General features: G+C 43.7%; 1 protein-coding gene across 3 annotated transcripts in view; it reads left to right on the top strand.

Annotated features, from left to right (window-relative positions):
* Window positions 1-1,782: 1,782 nt before the first annotated feature.
* The window catches only part of SMPX (small muscle protein X-linked), a 57,935-nt gene continuing 38,746 nt past the window's right edge, over window positions 1,783-20,971 (top strand). The window contains exons 1-2 of one of the 3 annotated variants that reach the window (XM_038587054.1): window positions 1,783-1,920; window positions 10,655-10,711. In XM_038587054.1, coding sequence (XP_038442982.1) covers window positions 10,673-10,711 — 39 coding nt within the window. In that variant the 5' untranslated portion in view covers window positions 1,783-1,920; window positions 10,655-10,672. Of the gene's footprint in view, window positions 1,921-2,590; window positions 2,667-6,560; window positions 6,804-10,654; window positions 10,712-20,971 lie in introns of those variants that run through there. The other 2 variants (XM_038587053.1, XM_038587052.1) reach the window with 2 other exon arrangements.

Below are 20,971 nucleotides of genomic sequence, written 5' to 3'. Positions count from 1 at the left end.
GTCCCTAATTTCTTACTTAAAAATTTCTGTATTAGGTCATTGCAAACTAGTAACAAACAATCTGCAAGTGGGCACTGGTGCATGGCTTGTAGAAATTGGGCCTACATCCTCTAGGTCAGAACTCAGTCACATGGCCTGATCCAATTGAGTGAGCCTGGAAAATATAGAGTCTTCCGTGCCAGGAAGAAGAAACAGTGTGCTGAAAGCACAGCACTGCCTCTGCAACGTGCTGACCGTCAGGGGCTTACTCCTTTCTAGGAGGCCCCAGTTGTTTAGAAGTGTATTGCCTTATTTATGTTCAAAGAAGGGGCACCTGAGCGGCTCAGCCAGTTAAGCATCTGCCTTTGGCTTAGGTCATGATCCCAGGGTCGGTTGGGGTTTGGGTGTGGGGGGGCACTCAGCAGGGAGTCTGCTACTACTACCTCTGCCCCTCCCCCTCCTTCTGCCCCTCCCCACTCATGTGCATGCTCTCTCTCTCTCTCTCTCAAATAAATAAAATCTTTGGTTTACTTTTATTTTATTTTTAATTTTTAAATTTAATTTCAATTAGCTAACATAAAGTACATACTTAGTTTCAGATGTCGTGTTCATTGATTTATCAGTTGCATGTAACACCCTGTGCTCATCACATCATGTGCCCTCCTAATACTCCTCACCCCATCCCCCTACCGACCTCCCTTCCATCTACCCTCAATTTGTTTCCTAGAGTTAATACAATCTTAAAAAAAAAAAAAAGATCTAGGTTAGATAAAAAACCCCACCTTTGCAGGGCAAGAAGGAAAGAAGAGTGGGGAAACTGCTCTGCATAGTGTATGGTAAAATTGTGGTTCTTTCCAGTTTTATAGATCCTGACCTTGGGTAAAATTCCAGTTGGGTAAAAATTTTGTTCAAGGGCACACAGGCTGCAGTAATGTTTCTATCACATTCCAGATCTCTGGTGCATGTGTGGGATGGCTACTGGTACTGCTTCTGATCCTGGAGGAGGACCCTCCTCCATCTACCCTGTGTCACCAAAGGGATTAGTGTTGCCTCATTTTTTTTAAAAGAGCCAGATTATAGAGGTCTTATGTGACAATGCAGGAAAAAAAGTAATTCTAAATACATTTACAGGCTGCCAAAACTCTGCAAAAATAGTCCATTTCAACACTCATTAGAAAATGACTAAAAAGAAACAGAAGTGCTTAACACCGCAAAAACATAACTTTGTAAGATTGTTTCAAAGAAACTAAGCTTTTTAGAAACAAGGTGCCAGTGTAGTTCAGGACAACTTTGCTGAGGCCTTGGTGCCATAAAAGATAGCCATGTTGGGCAGATGATGACGGAGCCGAACCCAAGTCCCCTCAGTTCCCATGTCCTCCTTTGTTGTCTGCCTCTGGCTTCATTGGACATTGGTTTCCAACACCTTAGTGCTCCTTTGGAGGCCTGCCTGGGGGGGCCCTGGAGCATGCCTTTCCAGCTGGCCAAGGGAGCCAATAGCCTGGGAACTCCCCGCCCCTCACCGGGCAGCCCTGAGCTTATGCCAGACAGGTGCAGGAGTGTGACCACTCCGCTCTGTGACCTGGGTTAGAATAGCTCTCTGGCATAAGTTCTCACACTCCAGAGCTCTCTTGCAGGATCAGAAGGAAGATACCTTTTCGGGGAACTTGAGATCCCATCTTTGTTCCCCCAGTAATTCCTGGAAACATTTTCCTAATTAATCACTTATACACAAATCCTCATTTCAAGACCTGCTTCTGGAGGAACCCAACTGAAGACACATGTTCTTTATCTTTAGAACTGACACCCCCGCAAAGCAGTCACCGCGTTGACAGAACAGCCATCTCCGAGCAGCGAAGTTTCCAGCCTCAGGTGGAGCCTCAACACTGCTGGGTGGTACTTTCAGCTCTTCCCTGTTCTCTATGACTGAAGACCCTGAGAAAGGTGAGGTGGGCTGTCAGGTGGCCTCCGTTTTACCTGTTCCTCCTCCCCAGCCTCATAGACCCTCTTATGACCTTTTTGGGATCAGTTTAGCTCCTCCTTAGAGGAAAGGATATGTGTTCCTGCCTCCTCTCCTCTGGACTTTGCTCATCAGTGACCTCCTTTAGACCTTTATCATCCCCATCACTCTGGCTTCTAAACAGGTTGAAATGTTGTTGAGACTGTTAGAAGATACAGCCCCCTGAATTCTCTCCCTATTGGAAATCTGGAGAAACCCAACAATTATCCTTTTTCTCTGTTCTTAGTCATGGGGCTACAGGAGGTGGATCCGCTCACAGCCTCAACTCTTCATTTGTGCCACAACCTGTGGTGACCTGGTTTTTGAAGCAGCCCCCACAGTCTATGGAAACACTTCCTCTGGGGTCAGCACCGGCTTTCTAATTCTTCATGCCCATCTGAGAGCTCACTATGTCCTAGGCTCTATCTATGTCCTTCAGATGTGTCTCATTAGTTCATTCCTCCCTCAAAGCACCATGTTTCTCTTTTTCATCCTTCCACATCCAATCAGTTAGCAAGGCTAGTTTTTTTAGGGAGGAGGGGTAGAAGGAGAGGGAGAGAGGAAGAGAAGCAGATTCCCACTGAGCACAGAGCAGGACACAGGGCTCCAACCCACGATCCTGAGATCACACCTGAGCTGAAACCAAGAGTCAGACGCTTAACCGACTGAGCCACCCGGGCACCTCGGCAAGGTACTTTTGACTCTATTACTAAAATACCCTTGAATCTCTTTTCTTGTCTCTCTCTTCACTGCCATCGCCTTTGTTCAGGGCACCATCATCTCTAGCCTTTTAATGGTTCTCCCTTCTTCCCTGCTCTTTCTCATCCAGTCCTCTTTCCACATGGCAACAAAAGTGAGCTCATCAAAGCTGCAATCAGGCAACTCCGCTGCTTAAAGCCTCCTAAGGGTTTCTACTAAACTTGGAAGAAAATCAGCGTCTCTTCTCAAAATGGCCTCTGAAGGCCCTGCTAGCCTCTCCTTTCTTTCTCACCTTGTCTCATGCCATTCTTCTCTATGTTTGGGCTGCATTGTTTTTCTTTGAGTCCTGAGAACATACTTTCCCATCCCGGAGCCTTTGCACACGCAGTCCCCGCTGCTTAAATATTCTTTTCTCACCTTATCAGCTCACTTCTTTTTGGAGAGATGCTGCTCCTGCCCCCACCTCCCCAGCTTAGCCTCTTCCTCAGCCACTGAATCAGATTTACAATGATCTTGTTTAATTGTTTACTTGGCTTTGTCTGCACCCTCTGTCCCGCACTGTAAGCTCTGAGAGCAGGAACATAGGCTTATTTACTCTTTTCACCTCAGTGACAGTGGGGACAGAACAGTGCTGGCATTTAGTTAGAAGGTCGGGACACTCAGCATAAACATGTCCTTCTCTGTGAAGCCTTCAGGGTCATGGGAGTAACAGTTAGGGGCAACTTTCCTGTGAATTCTGATAACAGTTTGAAGATAGCACATAAATCCAATAATCATGTTGTTGTTGGTGGTGAGCAGGCTCCTAGAACACAGAACTATCTCTTACGCATTTGTAAACCCGCAGTATCTAACACAGTGCCAGAATCAGAGCAAGCACTTAACAGCATGAGTGATAGCTGGATGCATGAATGAATGAATGGCATCTTACTCTCCCAGCTGGGAGTGACAGAGAGGTGGATGCCAGCAATTTTCTCTGAGGACAGAGAAACCGACACCATATTTCTGGAGATGGAGGTCTGAATTTCACTTCTGAAGCTTAGACAGCTCTTTTATCTCTGTAAGAAAAATACTTTTGGGGAAAAAGCTGTTGAGCTGTACAAAGGTGAAACAAAGGTCCCTTTTTGAAATGAGAAGTCTGCAGACAAGGAGCTGCTAAACTGTTCTGCATAATCATGTAAAAGGTTTTTTTAAAAAATTTATTTATTTGAGACAGAGAGTGTGTGTGCTTGCGTGCGTGCGCGTGTGCGTGTGTGCGCAGAAGGAAGGTCAAGAGGGGGGCAGGAGAGAGAGAGCAGCAGACTCCCAGATGGGTGGGGAGGCTGATGTGGAGCTCCATCCCAGGACCCTGAGATCACAACCTGAGCTAAAATCAAGTCAGACGCTCAACTGACCGAGCCACCCACGTGACCCGTAAAAGATTTTTTTTACTTCTTTTTGTAAAAATGATTCTTCCATGGCTACTCATGGAAGTAAGGTAAATTCCAAGGAAAGAGTCATACACAGGGCTGCTCCATCACCACGACGGACTGCGGCTAAAGAGAAGTGGTTCAGCTCAAGAAATCACAGAAGGAAGGAAGTCATCACATAGCATGCACCCCAGGGGACAAACCTTGTCACCTGCTTTCCTGTATTAAAAACAAGCATTAATTTGTTCACAGTTACAGTGTCAAAAATTAAAACTCAACATAGAAGTAAATGTAATGGCAAAATAAAGTGTTTTCATAGACCATAGCTAGTTTCTTTTTCATGATTCTTTGCTTCTAGTTAATCATTCTTCATTTATTGATTTTTCTTCTCTCCATCAGCCTATAAAGTTTTTTTTGGGTTATAGCTTTACACATAATGGTATGGATAGTTATCTATTAGTTCATTTAAAATTTTTCCATATGATTTATTTTACTCTTCGCCAAAACTATAGGCAGTTCTATGATAGAGTAGAACTGAGCAAGAGGACCCCAAAAGAAGACTGTAATTTGGGGCACATGATAAGAATCTTATCCATGAGGACATTCAGGGATGAGGCAATGGTATGAGCAGCCTGGCTTTTTTTTTTTTTTTCAGCCTGGCTCTTTCTGTTGGCTCATGCATAGAGGAACAAGCAGAATCCTCTGGAATTCAGAGCCTAAAGACCTAGACTAGGGTTCCAAATGGACACTTCTTAGTCATGTGACTTTACCTTTTTCAATGTGTTTTGTCATTTGTAAAATGAAGATTTTTTTCTCATTTCTTCTTTGCAACCATGAGATCTAGTTCAGCTAATGAACTGCAAAGGAAGTCTGCTAAGGCTTCTGGGAGAGTTTCTTACCTGAGAAGAGGAAAGCCCCTTTCCCCACCATCCCTGTTCTTTTTCCTTTGGATGCTAGTGCAAGATTCTGATTCTTGGAGCTGTGGCAGCCATCTTGGGAACAGGAAGTAAGAAGCATGAGGGTGTAAAACTGACTTGTTGAGAGACGCTGAGTAAAGAAATTGGCTGGGGCTTTTTGACTTCATAAACCCCATGAACTTTACGGGTTCTTTTTTTTAAAAAGATTTTATTTATTTATTCATAAAAGACACAGAGAGAGAGACAGAGACACAGGCAGAGGGAGAAGCAGGCTCCATGCAGGGAGCCCGATGCGGGACTCGATCTCGGGACTCCGGGATCACGCCCTGGGCCAAAGGCAGACACTCAACTACTGAGCCACCCGGGCATCCCATAAGGATTCTTTTAAATAGCACACAAATGGAATGGAATGGTGAGCTCCAAACTGAGATGAACCACGATTATCTGCTGAGCTCCTGATTACAGAAAGTTGGTTTTCTTTTTACCAACCTGAAAACAAGCTAGTTGCTTCCATTTGGAATGCATTCAGCTGCAGGGAACAGTAACATGACTTCAGGGGCTCCTATGAACCGGAACCTCTTTTCCTCACTTCACGAGAGGGCTGAGAGGAGATGGATGCTGGTGGTGGCTCAGTGGCCGACCACACCGTCAGGGACTCAGACATGGAGTCACCTTCATCCAGGGGATGAATTATAAGTGATAAGTGTGCTCGCTCTGTTTGGTCCTTCTACTGAAGGGAACTTCTAGGTAAAGGTAGTTTCAGAGACTGAAGAAGCAAAGCAAATTAAGTGATTAAGAAAAACAGTGTTAAAAATGATGAGCCCAGGTAAAAGAAAATACAACCCTCAACTGCCAAAAATCAAACCAAAGCAAAAATAACGAGCGTGTGCCTTGGGACTTGGGAGCGTTCTGTTTAAAAAAGTGTCTTGCCTCATACTTGGTCCTAGCCCCGTCAGAACTTGAAACCAGAGATTTCCTCTTAGTGTTGTTTTGTGCCGTTGTCTCTTGTGCTCTGTGGTTGTCCTTGTCACCAGCAGAGGCAGCAGAGCAGAGACAGCAAGGACTCAGCCCCCGAACCACATTTGAGTTGAATGATCTGGAACCATTTATGACCTACAAAGAGGGCGATGTCTTATAGTTTGACATAATATTATAATTGTCATCATTTGGGGAGCATTTGTTGACTGCTGCTCACAACAGAATTTCAACAGCCCCTAAGTGACCCAGCGAGGGCCCCAGTACCGCCGGGCGTCGGGGCCCCTGCCGAGAAGCTCGGGGCCACGCCGCTTCTCTCATTTGTACCGAACACTCCTCATCTTCTGGCCTCCAGGTAATAAGGCTAAAGATAGAAACTTTTCCTACTTTCCAAACTTCACTGTGCCCCCTCAGAACATGTGAGAAAGCGCAGCCAGCACCTTCTGGAAGATTAGGAGGCCAGTAAGATTCCGTGGCCACCTTCCGGCTGACATTTGAGCCCTGCTTTCAGCACGGTCAGGCCTTTCGGAGGCAGCCAGTATATGGCTTGTATCAAACTCTATATTTAGGAAGAACAACTGTGAGCTATGACAGGAATTCTCTTTAACACTTAGCCTTAAGTCGAGTTTCCCTCCAGCCCCGAGCGGGGAGCAGCTCTCAGTACCGAGAGAGGCACCGAGCGCTTGAGCTATTTCAGCCACATGCAAAGCATCGGAATTGAGATCGCAGCTCAGAGGACACCGGGCGTCCCTTCCACCTTCTGAGGAGCCTTGTTTCCTTGCACCTGCTGCCTGGGACTTTCCTTAGGCAGCACACAAATACGTAGAGCAGGTAAGCAGGAGGACCCAGCTCGGGCGACCGGGCTTTCTGAAGGAAATTTCCTTGATACCTAACTTGAAGTGACTACTTAGAACTTTGTAGGCTTGTAACTAGTGGATGTAGCTTCCTTGTAAATTCGCTGTTCACTGGTGGTGTTGCTGATTCTGTTTTAGAAAGTGTGTGTGTGTGTGTGTGTGTGTGTGTGTGTATGGGGGGGGCTATTTGAAAGAATACTGAACTCAAAGTAGTTTTCTTTTCTTTTTTTGTTTTTTTTCAAAGTAGTTGTCATTGACAGTGACATGAAGAAAATTTCCACGGTCCACATAGGAGGACTGTGACCCTGAGCACTATGTCATTTTCATTCCTATGGCCAGGGCCACAGTCAGGCAGCTGCAGACCGATTCGAGCTGTAAGCCTAGAAATAAGCAGGAGAATGTGCAGTAGAGAAAAGCTACCAGGCTAGCTCTCTGACTTAACTAAATGCAAATTATTGCCAGAGTTATTACCCAGTACAAGTTTAAAGTGCTTTTCCCCTCTCCCCCGGCGTCAGGCTTGGCCTCAGTGATAAAGTTCTATCACCATACAGATCGATTAGAATTACAAAACTGTCTTGTCGAAGAGCCCCACGTTGGTCACAGTGTTCCCTGTACCCGGCAGGGTGGAGGGCAGCACTTGTCCCTCCGTGTGGGCACCAGGTTCTGAGACACGGCAACCATGAGTGCCCCTTGCCTCTCGGCATATTTCAGGCAAAGTGAATAAGGAGTTAGTCAGTTCAGACAGCTGAACATCTTTCTACACCCTTCTCAGGAATTATTTTTAGCTGCAGGACAGAAGATAATTCCCGTCGAGATTGAGCTTTAGCCATTTAGTAGACTTTTAAAAAGAACAAATAAAGCCCCTTCTATCCAAATATTGATTTATTTTACTCTGAATCCTCACTTATTAAATTAGTGATATTAATGTTGACGAATTTTTGGTAAGTGAAAGAGTCTTATTTAGAAGTCAGATATTAGGTGCCGCCCAATCAAAAAACCAGCAGAGGTATATTCTATATGACTCAGCATACAGACCATTAAAGTTTCCCACCGGCTTGCAGATCTTCCAGGAAAACCCAACATGACTGTGCTAAGCTGGCAAGCATTTCCATTATAGTATAAGCTTTGTAAAAGTCAATATACGTCTTGTCAAACTTTTCGTGTTTCCCAGTTTTAGCCAGAGCCAGGAGACACACTAACAGAGTACGCTAAAGGGTACCTCTTTGGATGAAAGGCTGTGGTCGGCTGTGAGTAGAGTTGTGCATCTAAGACATAGCTTTCTTTTTTGGTCGCCGGACGAGGCATGCAGATAAAGAAGGAAAGTGCATTCTCCACTGCATCCCTAACGGAGGTGAATGCAGGGCTGGGGAAACAGCCAGGGAACACTGTCTATTTTTATTCATCAGTGTGCTTTGCCCTGATTTCTCTGCGAATAATGAGGACAGCAGGAACGGCTCCAGGACTGATTTACACAAATGTTATATAGCCTGTTTGCAAGGAATGAGAGCTGGGATCTGACCAACTTTCTAAAGATGTCTCTATTGCAGATTGACGTATATGTTCAGAAGGAATTCATATGCAAATGAGATCATGCCCAGGTTATACAGGAGACGAGGTCCAAGGTATAATATCTATCCTTTAGGCTCAGAGGTCCACAAGAAAGCAAAGCCATCCAATAGTTTGGTGAAAAAACAAAATCAGCCTAATTTTTAAAAATGAGTGCAATATAAATAACACAATCACTCATTGTCTGATTTGTTTTTTACATTTCAACATGCTATTGTAATAACAAAGAAATTTCCTACTTACTCTGTTTCCAATTGAATACAAAAACTTTTTGTAAGTTCCCAAGTGACGCTGGTTAAACTGTAGTTGTACATGCACATAGGAAGGTATATGCTGAGATGTTTAAGGTCCTGTGAGAATTATTGCTTTGCATGATTTCTAAGAGCTTTTGAGGAAAAAAACATTAAAAATTAAACTACCAAGCTTTTCCTTTTGATATTGAACTATGTATCCTAGATCCAAAAATTAAAGCCTTCATTGACTCTTTGACACTGCAGGGAAAGACTGAAATCTATTTGAAATATACCATAGAGAAAAAAATACATTCCTAATTGTTCAATTTGTTGTTACTTTTTAACCAAAGCAAAGATATTTCTACCTCGACCCTTCTAGATGCAGGCTATATCTATATATGACCAAAACATTCAGGTGAAACGTAAAGAAAAGGGATGCCTGGGTTGCTCAGGGTTGAGCGTTTGCCTTCGGCTCAAGGCATAACCCCAGGATCTGGGATCGAGTCCCGCATCGGGCTCCCTGCATGGAGCCTGCTTCTCCCTCTGCCTGTGTCTCTGCCTCTCTCTCTGTCTGGGTCTCTCATGAATAAATAAATAAAATCTTAAAAAAAAGAAACTTAAAAAAAACCTCACTGTTTTCATGTATGTGACTCCAAAGACTTACATTTGGATGTATTAGAGAGTTTTAAAAATTGTGTGATTGTTTAACTTCCTATAATAGAGCCAGGACTTTGAAAGGTCTCAAAAAACTAAATGTTTTTCAGAGTTGTCAGATCCTTCGTATGTACAAGTGGTGAGGGGCGTTGTCGCTACATCGATTCTTACTCTGTACTTGAAGCCCTAGATCAATAAAGTACTGAAAAGTCATGGAGCTGTGGACAATGGCAATGAAACAATAAATATTTGCATCCCGCTTTCGAGTTCCCAAGACAGTTTTGGGAGCTCTATGCCATTTTGATTCTCACCACAGCCTAAGAACCAGGTAAAATCTAAGGAAGAGGCAAAGGGCCTGGAAGTGTTGACACAGGCCACGTGACACAGGACTTGTCACAAGCGCCCACGCTGCTTGTCGGTGTTCCTTTTCGCTCCCAGAGTAGCACACGCATTTACACCAGTCAGTAGAGGAAAGTCAGTCCACCCATTTTATAGTTCGGGTTTAAAGAGCAACATGTTTTCTGTTCACTGATTTTTTTTTTTTTTTTTTACCTTTTTCCGCCGGGCCTGTCCGCATTTGACAGACCCAGCTCTGACAGTACTTGCGTGCGCGGTGGCAGGCCAGAGGCGGGCTGTTCCCTGTCCCCCTGGCACCTGCAAACCTGGGCCACCAAGCCACCTGCTGTAAGTCAGGTGGCCCCCGAGAGCAAGCCCAAGTCCTTTGGGGAGGAAGCACTGCGGCACCTGGGGAAATGTCGGGTCTGGGAGTCCTTGCTTGCGGGGGAGCTGGCGGCGGCCTGCGCTCGCCGGAGGGGGGGACCGTGGCCGTCCTCAGGGTGCCCTCCGGGCCCGGGCCCAGCACACACGTGCTCGGGGAGGGGGCGGCCAGGAGTCAGGACCCAGCGCAGCCGGGCTTTCAGGGCAGAGGACAAGCTCCCAACGGGCTGACACCCAGCCCTGGCAGCCGCTCCTTGGGAGCAGAAGTTCAGTTTCAAGCGGAGACAGAGCTCCCGAGGCCCCACACAAAGGGGTTTTATTCCCACAACCTCTTAGCTCTGCTGCTCCGGGCAGTGGGGGCAGGAGGGCAGGAAGGAGATGATAGGGCCTTTCAAGTTTCTGATCGCCTATCATTAGATCAGGGGCGAGGCCTCTCAGCATTTCTCCTCCTGAATGATTTATCGGGGCCCTCTAGTGTTCCCTCTCCCCAAGGCATTAGGGAGGGGAGTCTCTAAGTAACCCCAGAAACTGAGACTGAAAGAATAGAGGGCCACCGAAAGGGGTGACTGCCCAGTGGAATCATGAGTTAAGTTCTAATTTATCAAGTTGGCCAATCTGGATGCCGCCACCTCTAACAGTTTCTCACTTGTTTTTTTAGGGATAAGACCCCGTGAATATGTCGAAACAGCCGGTTTCCAATGTCAGAGCCATCCAGGTAAGGAGGCATATTTGTGTTTTAACGTTAGCTCTGCGACTCTTCGCCTGCTTGCTTAATACATCAGACTGTTTAGGACTGTTCACCCGTCGTTTGGTGATTCACTTCAAGAAAAGACCGACTCCTAGGGCACGAATGAGGCCGGATCTGAGGCTGGGAAGGTACCACTGAGGAGGGAGAAACTACTTTTGTTCAATTGCACTGAAGTGTGAGACGATCAAAGTTATGAATGGGAATTAAATGACCATCGACAAAAATGCAGTGCTTATCTGTTTGATCTGTTTTTCGAGGTAGGTTTTTGATATGCTCATTGATGGGAATTTAAGAATTCACTTTCCATTTTTATATCTAACGGATTTTATTGACCCATCTATTTAGAAAACATCCTCTCTTGTCAAGTGTTCTTCCTCAGGGTTAGGTATTTATTTATCGCGTGAAGGCTGTGTGCTGTTATGCCTCCTCATACCTTCTCAGCAAACAAATTCTTTGCTTACTTCAACTGACTTAAGAGTCACTCCAAAAGAGGAGAGGGAGAAATAGGCATTTTGGAACACAAATACAATTATGAAGGTAACTTTCAATATTTGTTTTGACTCAATACTTAATTTGTTATTGTCTTAGGGTTTCTGTGTTTAACTCTTCCAGTGGCTCCCACGCTGCGATGCTGGGCATGATGTTTTATTGCAAAATTCCATCTTTCTCTTCCATCAGCATGGAGTCATCTGTGCTACTCCTAAAGGGACGTTTACATTTTTTTTTCCTGGACTTTTCTGAATACCACAGGATGTGTGGCACAGTTTCTGAATATTTAGTATATTCAGTTCCTGAATATCTGATGCACCATCACAGCATGAGCATAAGCGATTGACCATATTTTGGAGGGATGTGCATGTGGCCAGATTGTGGGGTTAGAGATCCTAGCAGATGCCAGTGGTAGAGGTGGGTGGAGGGACAACATACTGTTACCTGTCAAGATTAATGCACAGCCTTATGTGGATGGGCTTCTTAAGTGGCAAGATATATTACAACCCCTGGACACTTGTCATAGAACGAACTACCAAGGAAGAGCTTATTGGCAAGGATCCTACTCCACATTGCCACCTTTGGCCCACCCTTCTGTGTCCACCTAGTGAATCTCTGACATACCTTGATGTTGGTAGTGGAGTTTATTTTGCCTCCCAGACCTGTGGGCATCCTTGAGCCTTTGAACCTTCTTTACTGGAGTTTGAAGTAAAAGTTACCCATCTAGTTAATCCGTACTGGTGTGGAATCATGGGAAAACTTTGTCTCTCTGCCTCTGTTTCCACATCTATGAAATGGGGATAATAACAGTGCTCACGTCCCAGAGCTACACATACAAGGTGCTTAAAACAGCACAGGAAGCCCTCATTAAGCGTCAACTGTTAACATAATAATTATCATTCAGGAATGTTCTTTGTTAATGTGATGAGAAATAATATAATTTAATCACTGCATTTGAAGCTCCCAAAGTGTTAAACATAAAATTTCCTTTTTATTTTGTAGGACACAAAAACATAGTCTTCTCTCAGGCTGTCTTTGCTTCTCTTCCTTTCAAAGCTGAAAGTGTGTTGATTTTTCTTCCTCAGTGCTTTCTGGCTTCCCTCAAACCTACACTGAAAATTCGCCAGTATCTTATCTACTAATTTTGACCTTGATATATTTTTAGGCCTGTAATATTTAAAAAGTTGCTATGGACTCTTCTCAGTAACTGTTATTTTACTGCATTTAAAAAATTCCATCCACTCTACCAACAAAGGCAATAGAGTGCTTCCTTATGGATGTGGTTTTGCCTCTTTCCGTATATTTTATGCCACTCAAAAAGCCTAATTTAATGCACCTTTAAATGAAATGTTATTTCTCGTGGCTAAATAGGATCTGCATTGTCTGATATTTTTCTATGATCTCTGCATTAACCTAAAGTCAGGTTTATTAAATAGAATATGAAAATGGTTACAGTATTAAAAATGGTTTATAGTAGTAACATTATCTAGGGTACAAACAGTCATGTCGGGAATAGATACCCCAAATGATGAGGGGGTACCCTCCTTGTTTAAATAGCACTTAAAGATCTTAAATGTTCTATTCAACACGTTCTAGTTGCTTCTCCTTTTTATTAGGATCTCATTTCCAGTGTGGTTCAACCTCATTTCCTGGGTATATGCTTTGTGACAGGCACCGTGCAAAGTGCAGGCCATGCAAAGATGAATTGATAGCCAATCCCCCTGTTCGAGGAGCTTGTCTCCAGGCCTTACTAGCTGTGTGTCTTTCGGCAAGTTGTTTAAACTCTTTGTGCCTTGGTTTTCTCATCTATCAAGTGGGGAATTAAATACAGTACTGGTCTCATAGGATTGCTATGAGAGTTAAATGAATTAATACATGTGAATGCTTAGGCTAATGCCCAGCTCCTGGTAATTGCTTAATAAATATTAGCTGTTATCATCACTCATCAATCATCACCACCATCATCATTACCATCATCTAGTTCAACAGTTCCCAAAGTGTGTCTCTTAGAATACTAGTTTTCTGGAATGCCATTTGTTAATTAAAGGGTTCCACGACAGAGTGTTTGAGGAACACTAAATTCGAGGGGTGGGGGGTGGATAGGATCTTTACTGCAGGATTTCTCAGAGTCCATAACTTGCTAATGGCTTTGTGTGTTTCCAAGAAAGTGGTGATATAGGCAGAGTTTTTTAAACATACAGGAACTTTCAAATGATTATTTTCTAGCATAGTATTTTGCAGCACAAACTGCTAGAAAATAATGACTTAGATCTCTATTTTGTCTGGCTTGAGCAAACTTAAGCCACTGTCAGCTACACTTAATATAGTTAGGCATTTAGACAGTTGAACTACTGCATCAGACCACATGGAGCCAAATGGTTACAAATCTCTGCCTGGCACTCACTGTGTGACGTTAGGTCACCCTTAGTTTACCCTTCTGTAAAATGGTGACGATCACACTACTTGAAAGGATTGTTATAATGAATAAAATAATGAATGGCAAGTGCCTGGTTTATAGCACACAATTCCTTAAGAGATGGCTTTCTTAACTGCCCAAGTAATGCTTGGTTTCTCTTCAACTGGTTCCATCCCCTCCATACCCCAGATTAACAGGAAGGCCGGAAACTAGGCCTATCCTTAGGGGTCTTGGACAGCTGTCTTTCAGACCCACATGGAAAAAGTGGTCTTTGGATTGTATGGGGATTCTATCTAAGTTGGTGTTTCTCTTCAGTTGTGCTAATGAAATCACATTTATGCCAGGGACATAAAAATACCCCGAAGAAATCAGTTGATCCTTTCTTTGCCTGGACAGGGCCTTTGTCTCCTAAGTAGCTATAAGGCTGTGTACCAGATACTGACAAATCTTTTCTATAAAGGGCAAAATAGTAAATATTTTAGAGTTTTCATATCAGTGGGTCTCTGTTTTAACTACTCAACTCTGCCATCATAGCACAAAAGCAGACATAGGCAGTACCTAAATGAATGAATGTGGCTGTGTGCCAATGCAACTTTATTTATAAAAACAGGTGGCAGGTTGGGTTTGGTCCATGGGCCATAGTTTACTGATCCTTATTCTGTACTCTCCAGACCCTTATTCTGTACTCTCCAGGTTGCTTGTTAAACCCTGTTATTGATGGGGATGGAGTTGCAACCAAGGTAACATCAGCACAGTCAGTGTAGTGGGGTTGATCCCTTCAGGTGAAAACATTTTATGTGACAGGTAGGGAAAGCTTGAGCTGTTTGGAAATCCAATCCCATCAGTGATCTGGTCAGGAAGTCTCTAATGAGACCAACTGACACTGGACACTCCTCTTCCTCCTGAATGCACCCCCTTTGGAAACCACCATGGGCCTTTCCTAGGGCCTCAGCCCACCCAGAGCCAATGTTCTCTAGGTCACCACTGGCTTTTCTCTCCACCATTGACCCAAGTGAGCTGAATATTATTTGTCCTCTCTTATGAGATCTGAGAACTTCATGGTTGAATGGAAAAGAGTTCTGTGCCTTAGTCTTAGCTCTGCTCTGTGACTTCACCCCCCTGGTCCTCTGATCTGCAAAGGGAAGGTGTTGGATTAAATGGCCTCCAAGCCTCTGTGCAGCTTCTAATAGTCTATGAACTTCCTGAGAATAGTTTCTAAGGTTTATTATTAGGATGATAATAGTCACAGTTTCTTCAGGGTTTACTATGTACTTGGTGCAGTGCAATGAGATCTCTATGGATTATAATGAAAGGTTTAGAGAAGTGAAAGAACTCACCCAGGATCACACAGCTTCTAAGTAGGAGAGTCGGGACCCAAACTCAAATAGTCCGTCCCAAAGCCCATGTGTGGAACCACTCCGGCAACATTCTCTAGTCTCATTACTTACCATCCCCACTCTGGCATGCAGAGTAAGGATGGAGGAGTGGGTGGGACCATCTAATAGGTAATCATAAGTACCAAGCCGGGTCCTCCCTTTTAAAGAGCCCTCCCTTTTAAAGAGCTCAAGTGACATTGAGAAAGAGTGTCAGCATCGTAGGGAAGAAGGTAATAGCCTACCTGATTAAATTCATCTTAAACGTGAGCTGGCTGGGAGTGAAAAGTACGAAGTAAAGTGACTCAGTGATGAACACGGTCTCAAAATACAAACGGCCATGGCCACTGAATTCCCACCTCTCTGTTTACTTCACTTAACCAACCTGCTTGTGAAACTGAACCTAACTCTTATTATACATTTTAAAGGAATGATTATATGCACCCTACATCCTTAGTATATAGCCTCTTATGGGAACTTGTCCGTTGCTACCCAATCCATGTGTAGAACAGAATATCGTGATGCTCTGAGCTTTAATATTTCTTTCTCTTTCCTACTCATTATCATTGCTCTTCTACGCCCCATTGCCCAGGGCATAAAGGCTCCATGGAAGAAGAAAACACCCTGACCAAAATCTTTATAGACAGGTGTCAGAGATTCTAAGTGCTTCCTGACTAGGATTTCTAGTTTAAATTTTTAAAAAATATTTTATTTATTTATCCATGAGAGACACACAGAGAGAAGCAGGCTCCCTGCTGGGAGCCTGATGTGAAACTTGGTCCTAGGACTCCATGATCACGACCTGAGCCAAAAGCAGATGCTCAACCACTGAGCCATGCAGGTCCCCTAGGAGTCTAGTTTATAAAGAATTTCAGCTACATGACAATCCTTGGCACAAAGGAATAAACTGTCATTACCCATGTTCCGCCAGTTAATCAAATACATTGGTTAAAGCTAAAGATAATATCATGATACATATCTTCCTTTCCTTATCTTATTTAAATTTAAAAGTTAAAAATGAATTTTCATTTGCCACTTGTTTTAATGTAGAGTCAAGGCCTTTTCTTTGATCATGGATCTACTGCTTCTTTCTTATGTAAACCACTGTAATACAGTGTTTATTACTTCTAACTCTGGTTTCTTTAACATGTAGGGAGATGGTGAATGTTAACAGACTGACTCTAGAGTGGGCTCATGCTACCTCCAGCTGATAATCTTTACTGCTCCGAACAGGGCTCCACATTGGTAACATGAAGCAAGTTAGTCCATGTTGGCCAAAAGATGTCATTTTTTTATTTTTGAGGCTGACCTTTCTAAGTACCTCAGAATTATGACCTGCCCTCAACCAACTGTACACATTAACTTAATAGCCACATAGTACATTCTTGAAATCTGCTTTTCCCTGGATGACAAGACGACAGTTGGGTCATTCAGGAAATTACTGAAGAGAGTAATGTGATGAGAAGAGAGAGGGAGAGAGAGAGAGAAAAGAAAGATTTTCAGTATGAAACACCATGGGCGATGGACAGTGGCTGAGTGAGAGTTTCTCAAGATTGTGTTGAGTGGGTAAGTTTTGTATGTTCTGAATCTTTTCCAGATTTCAAGAATCCCTAAAGACAAAGAAGTTATATTCTAATGGTAGAGAACTGTATTTTAAAATAGGTTGGACTACATTTTAGTTGGTAGGTTCATCTGTCTCTCGTAATTTAGGCTAATATATCAAATAAGAATCTCATTTTTAAAAAGATGTATTTATTTATTTATGGGTGGGGGAGAGAGAAAGAGATCAAGAGAGAGCGCACAAGAGCAGGGGGAGGGAGAAGCAGACTCCCCGCTGAGCAGGGAGCTGGATGTGGGAATCAGTCCCAGGATGCTGGGATCCTGACCTGAGCCAAAGGCAGTTGTTTAACGGACTGAGCCACCCAGGTGCCCCAAGAATCTCATTTTCTAATCAGCTATTGAGAAACTTCTTTCTGAAAGTCTCTATGAAGATGCTAGAAATCTCAAAATGGTGATGCCTGGGTGGCTCAGCGGTTGAGCATCTGCCTCTGACTCAGGGCGTGATCCCAGGGTCCGGGATCGAGTACCACATCGGGCTCCCTGCAGAGAGCTTGCTTCTCCCTCTGCCTATGTCTCTGCCTTTCTCTGTCTCTCATGAATAAATAAATAAAATCTTTTTTTTTTTTTAAAAAAGAGAAATCTCAAAATGTCATACCTTGCTCCGTTCAGAGAAGGTCTAGGACACCAAGAATAGGAAGGTACAGAACGGAATACTGCAAAATGCAACCCTGCAGGGTTTCCCTCTGCCTGTGGCCTGGGAGGATGACATGAGGGGGCGGGGATGGCTATAGATTCTGGCCCGAGTGGCTGGAGACCTCTGAAAACTAAAGATAGAATCAGTGTGCGTGTTGGGGGGGTTATCTGAAACAAATATGCAATGGGAGGAAACTCCAAAAGTCTCAACACTGAAGGGAGAGCCAGAATGGGTGCCAACAGGGAGGGAGAGACAAGAGAACACTGGCAGAGGAAAGCAAAGTAGATAGGGATTGTCAGTGCCCAGGGGCGGAGAGCTATCAGAATCCAACCCACTGGGGAAAGAAGATGTCACTCCATTGTAAGTCACACAGGAGGGACTGTGGAGGGAATATTGTTTCCAGAATCCTCAGGCTCAACGCCTGGAGCCAAGCAGGAGAACAATACAAATAATTAAGGGAGTAGTGGAATTAACTTACAGGGAATTCTTTCTACTTTTCTTCGCCTGGTGAGATCAAGTGTAGTATTCATTTCACATCAGATAGGTCCATTATCAGGGAACTGTATCCTGTTCTGGCAAAAGATGATCTAGTAGATTTTTTTTCCATTCCCAACTTCGAGGATGTACCAAATTATGTATAGCTTGGGAAAGCTATGCGCTGGGCTTGCTGCGTCAGGGGCATATTTAAAAATATCTAAGATGAATAAAACTTAAGGGAGGAAAAGAAATGCAAGGGAATGTGTTATGAAAGGAAGAAACGAAAAGCCTGCTTCCTTTGCATTTATACAGAGTCTATAAAGAGAAGGAAGTGCAACCTTATAGAATAAACAAACCTAGAAAAAGTCTAATAACATCAATGATGTGGAGTCAACTCAACACAGAGAAAGTCTACCACCAATGACCTGGATTGACTCAATTTTCTTTCATAAAAATGTACCTAATATTCGAAATCCATTTTGAATAGTGAATATCATACCCAATTTGCAGATGGAAATGTTAATCATTGAAAGGTATTTTATTTGCGTTCAAACAGAGTTGAGTCAGTGAAAAAACAAGATTATGACATGATTCTCTAGCCAATGGAATAAAAAAAGAGAGCTAAGGTCTATGTATTTTCATTAAATTCAAGTTGTAAGGAATTTTTCTTATGGCTATAATTTAGTCTGTAATTTGTCACTCAGATATCACCACCCTACAATTATATTAATGAACTGTCTCTAATCATTTACAAAGCACTCTTCTGACACTCCCTTCAGGTGTACGTTAATGGCTGGATATTTGACACGTTCTTGGGCTGCTTTGGATTCTGTCAATATTTGCTGTCAAAAAAAAAAAACCATTTAGGTTCCTGGTTTCTTGAGGGATGCCTTAAAGATGAAAAAGCATCAAGTCAGTGAGTTAATGGCTCATTTTTCAATGTGGCTTTTCTCTGACACCGATTTTGGGATTATCCATTTTGTGTGCCCGTTTTCCAAGGCCATTCTCAAAGTGTAACCCTGTAATTTTTCTGACAGTTTTGAGAATTTTAGAGTGGTTAGAGCTCATTTTGTTCAGGTAAAAAAGTGCTATTTGGAGAGGGCTTGATGGAGTGAAAAGATCTGTCCTTAAGATCAGAAGCTCTGATTCGGAAACCTGGCTTTTCCTCCAACTCTTTGTGTGACATCTAACTTCTCTGAGGCTCAGTTTCTTTTTTTTTTAAGATTTTATTTATTTATTCATGAGAGACACACAGAGAGAGAGAGAGAGAGAGAGAGAGAGGCAGAGACACAGGCAGAGGGAGAAGCAGGCTCCATGCAGGGAGCCCGACGTGGGACTCGATCCTGGGTCTCCAGGATCACGCCCTGGGCTGAAGGCGGCTTAACCGCTGAGCCACCCGGGCTGCCCCGGCTCAGTTTCTTCATCAGCAAAACAAAGGTGATGGTCTGAACCTCAAACCTCCGAAGTCTGTTGCGAGGATGTAGGCCCTAGGCTGAATCAGGGTTTGGGGGTGGTGAAAGTACTGTGTAGTGGGTGGCCAGGGGAGTAGTTACGGTCCCCAGTGTCGCGCCGGCTTAGCCAGTCTCAAACCCAGCTCTGCCACATGTACCCACCGTTTGCTAAACACACACTCGTTAGCAAGCAGGCACAAACCGGGCCGTGCAGTCTGTCTGCGGGCTCCAGGAAGCCTCAGTTCTCGTTCCTTCAAGTGCTTCAAGTGACTGTCACCTGTCCTCATATGAGGCAGGTGGGGATTCCGTGCCCCTAGTTGGCAGCACCCAGCGGGAAACCCTTGTTATCGGTGGCTGGAGACAGGCCCATTTAGGGATCGCTCCCCGAGCTCTGTCTCTGCAGATGCAATCTACAGGCCATCAGATTCTCACACTCTGTTCGGTGGCGGTGGTGGTGGTGGTGGGGTTGTCTCTAAAACATTTTAACCAGTCTACAGACCCTAACCTCCTCTAATTTCTTCAACAAGAGCCATTTCTAATGCTCATGCCATTATTTCACCTATTTTTGACATTTCTTCAAATGTCAAGACCTCAGATGTTAGTGGGCATTTGGCTTAATGGAAGGACTTGGAGCAGCAATCGTGGGAATGTGGTCTTAGTGATATTTTACCACCTAATGACCACCCACCCTACTGAGAGAATAAAATCCCATTTAGAGCAATAGAATTCTCTAGAGCTGCAGTTTAGACCAGGCTGAATATATAAAATATCATATCCCCTATGCTAGTCGAGAGTAAATTACAGACAACTTAACAATAGGAAGAATGAACGTTGTAAGTACATGCCAATACTCATCCACTTAGGGGTGATCTCTTTCAATGGTTGTCAGATTGCCCCCCTGCCCCACACACACTGGAAGGAACTGCTCACGGCCCAGGGTTTGGGGAAATCAGATGGGGTCCTGCATTCCCTTCCACCTTAGCCAGAGCAGCTCTACCTCTACCTGGTTTGCATTTTAGCTCACAGTACTTTACTTGAAGAAAAGGTTCCAGAGCTGAAGGGCCTGAAAACCACTGGTGAAGCCTAACATTCATATTACAAATGGGAAAGATGAGACCCAGAACAGTTGTCACTTTTTCAAGTACAGAGAATCTGTAACAACTCCTAGCACTGGGCTCTTTTCCCTAGCAGAAGCCACCCGTTTACCGTGGAGAGGCGACATGCACTGCTAAAATTAAACTCTGAGCAAGAAAAGGTGGTGTTCCCATAGCATGTGTTTTACCCGAATACATTATCCTGGATGACCTTATGTGTTCCTTTACTGAAAACCACAACCCACTATAGAGCATGCACACTTGATCAAATAGGTTCGTTTAGCAATAAAGTCTTTCAGAAGCTCTATGTGAACCTCAACTCACTACTAGGAAGATGCCGTCTGTAGATGCTTAATAAATGGGTCAGGGTGGAGATGATCTAATTAAACTTTTAGCCAGTTAACCTTCTCCCCCCGAAGTCCTTGTACCTACTTTTCCCCCCTTTTTCAATCAAAGTGTAGTAATGGAGATAGTTATTGCTTCAAAATAGATAATCGTCTGCGGGTCTTATTTTCATGGTTTTGATCTTATTTCAGGACCCTAATGAGTGTTCATCCAATCTAAGATGCTGCCAACTGTAAAATACCATTATTTTATGGCCTGCCAAAAAATAAAAATGTGCCAATTAAAAATTTAAGAAACCATTGGTTGTAAGACGCATTTTGATTTCAGA

The sequence above is a fragment of the Canis lupus genome, chromosome X (assembly GCF_011100685.1).
Source record: "Canis lupus familiaris isolate Mischka breed German Shepherd chromosome X, alternate assembly UU_Cfam_GSD_1.0, whole genome shotgun sequence".
NCBI classification, from domain to species: Eukaryota; Metazoa; Chordata; class Mammalia; order Carnivora; family Canidae; genus Canis; species Canis lupus.
This window is presented reverse-complemented; position numbering and strand designations above follow the sequence as displayed.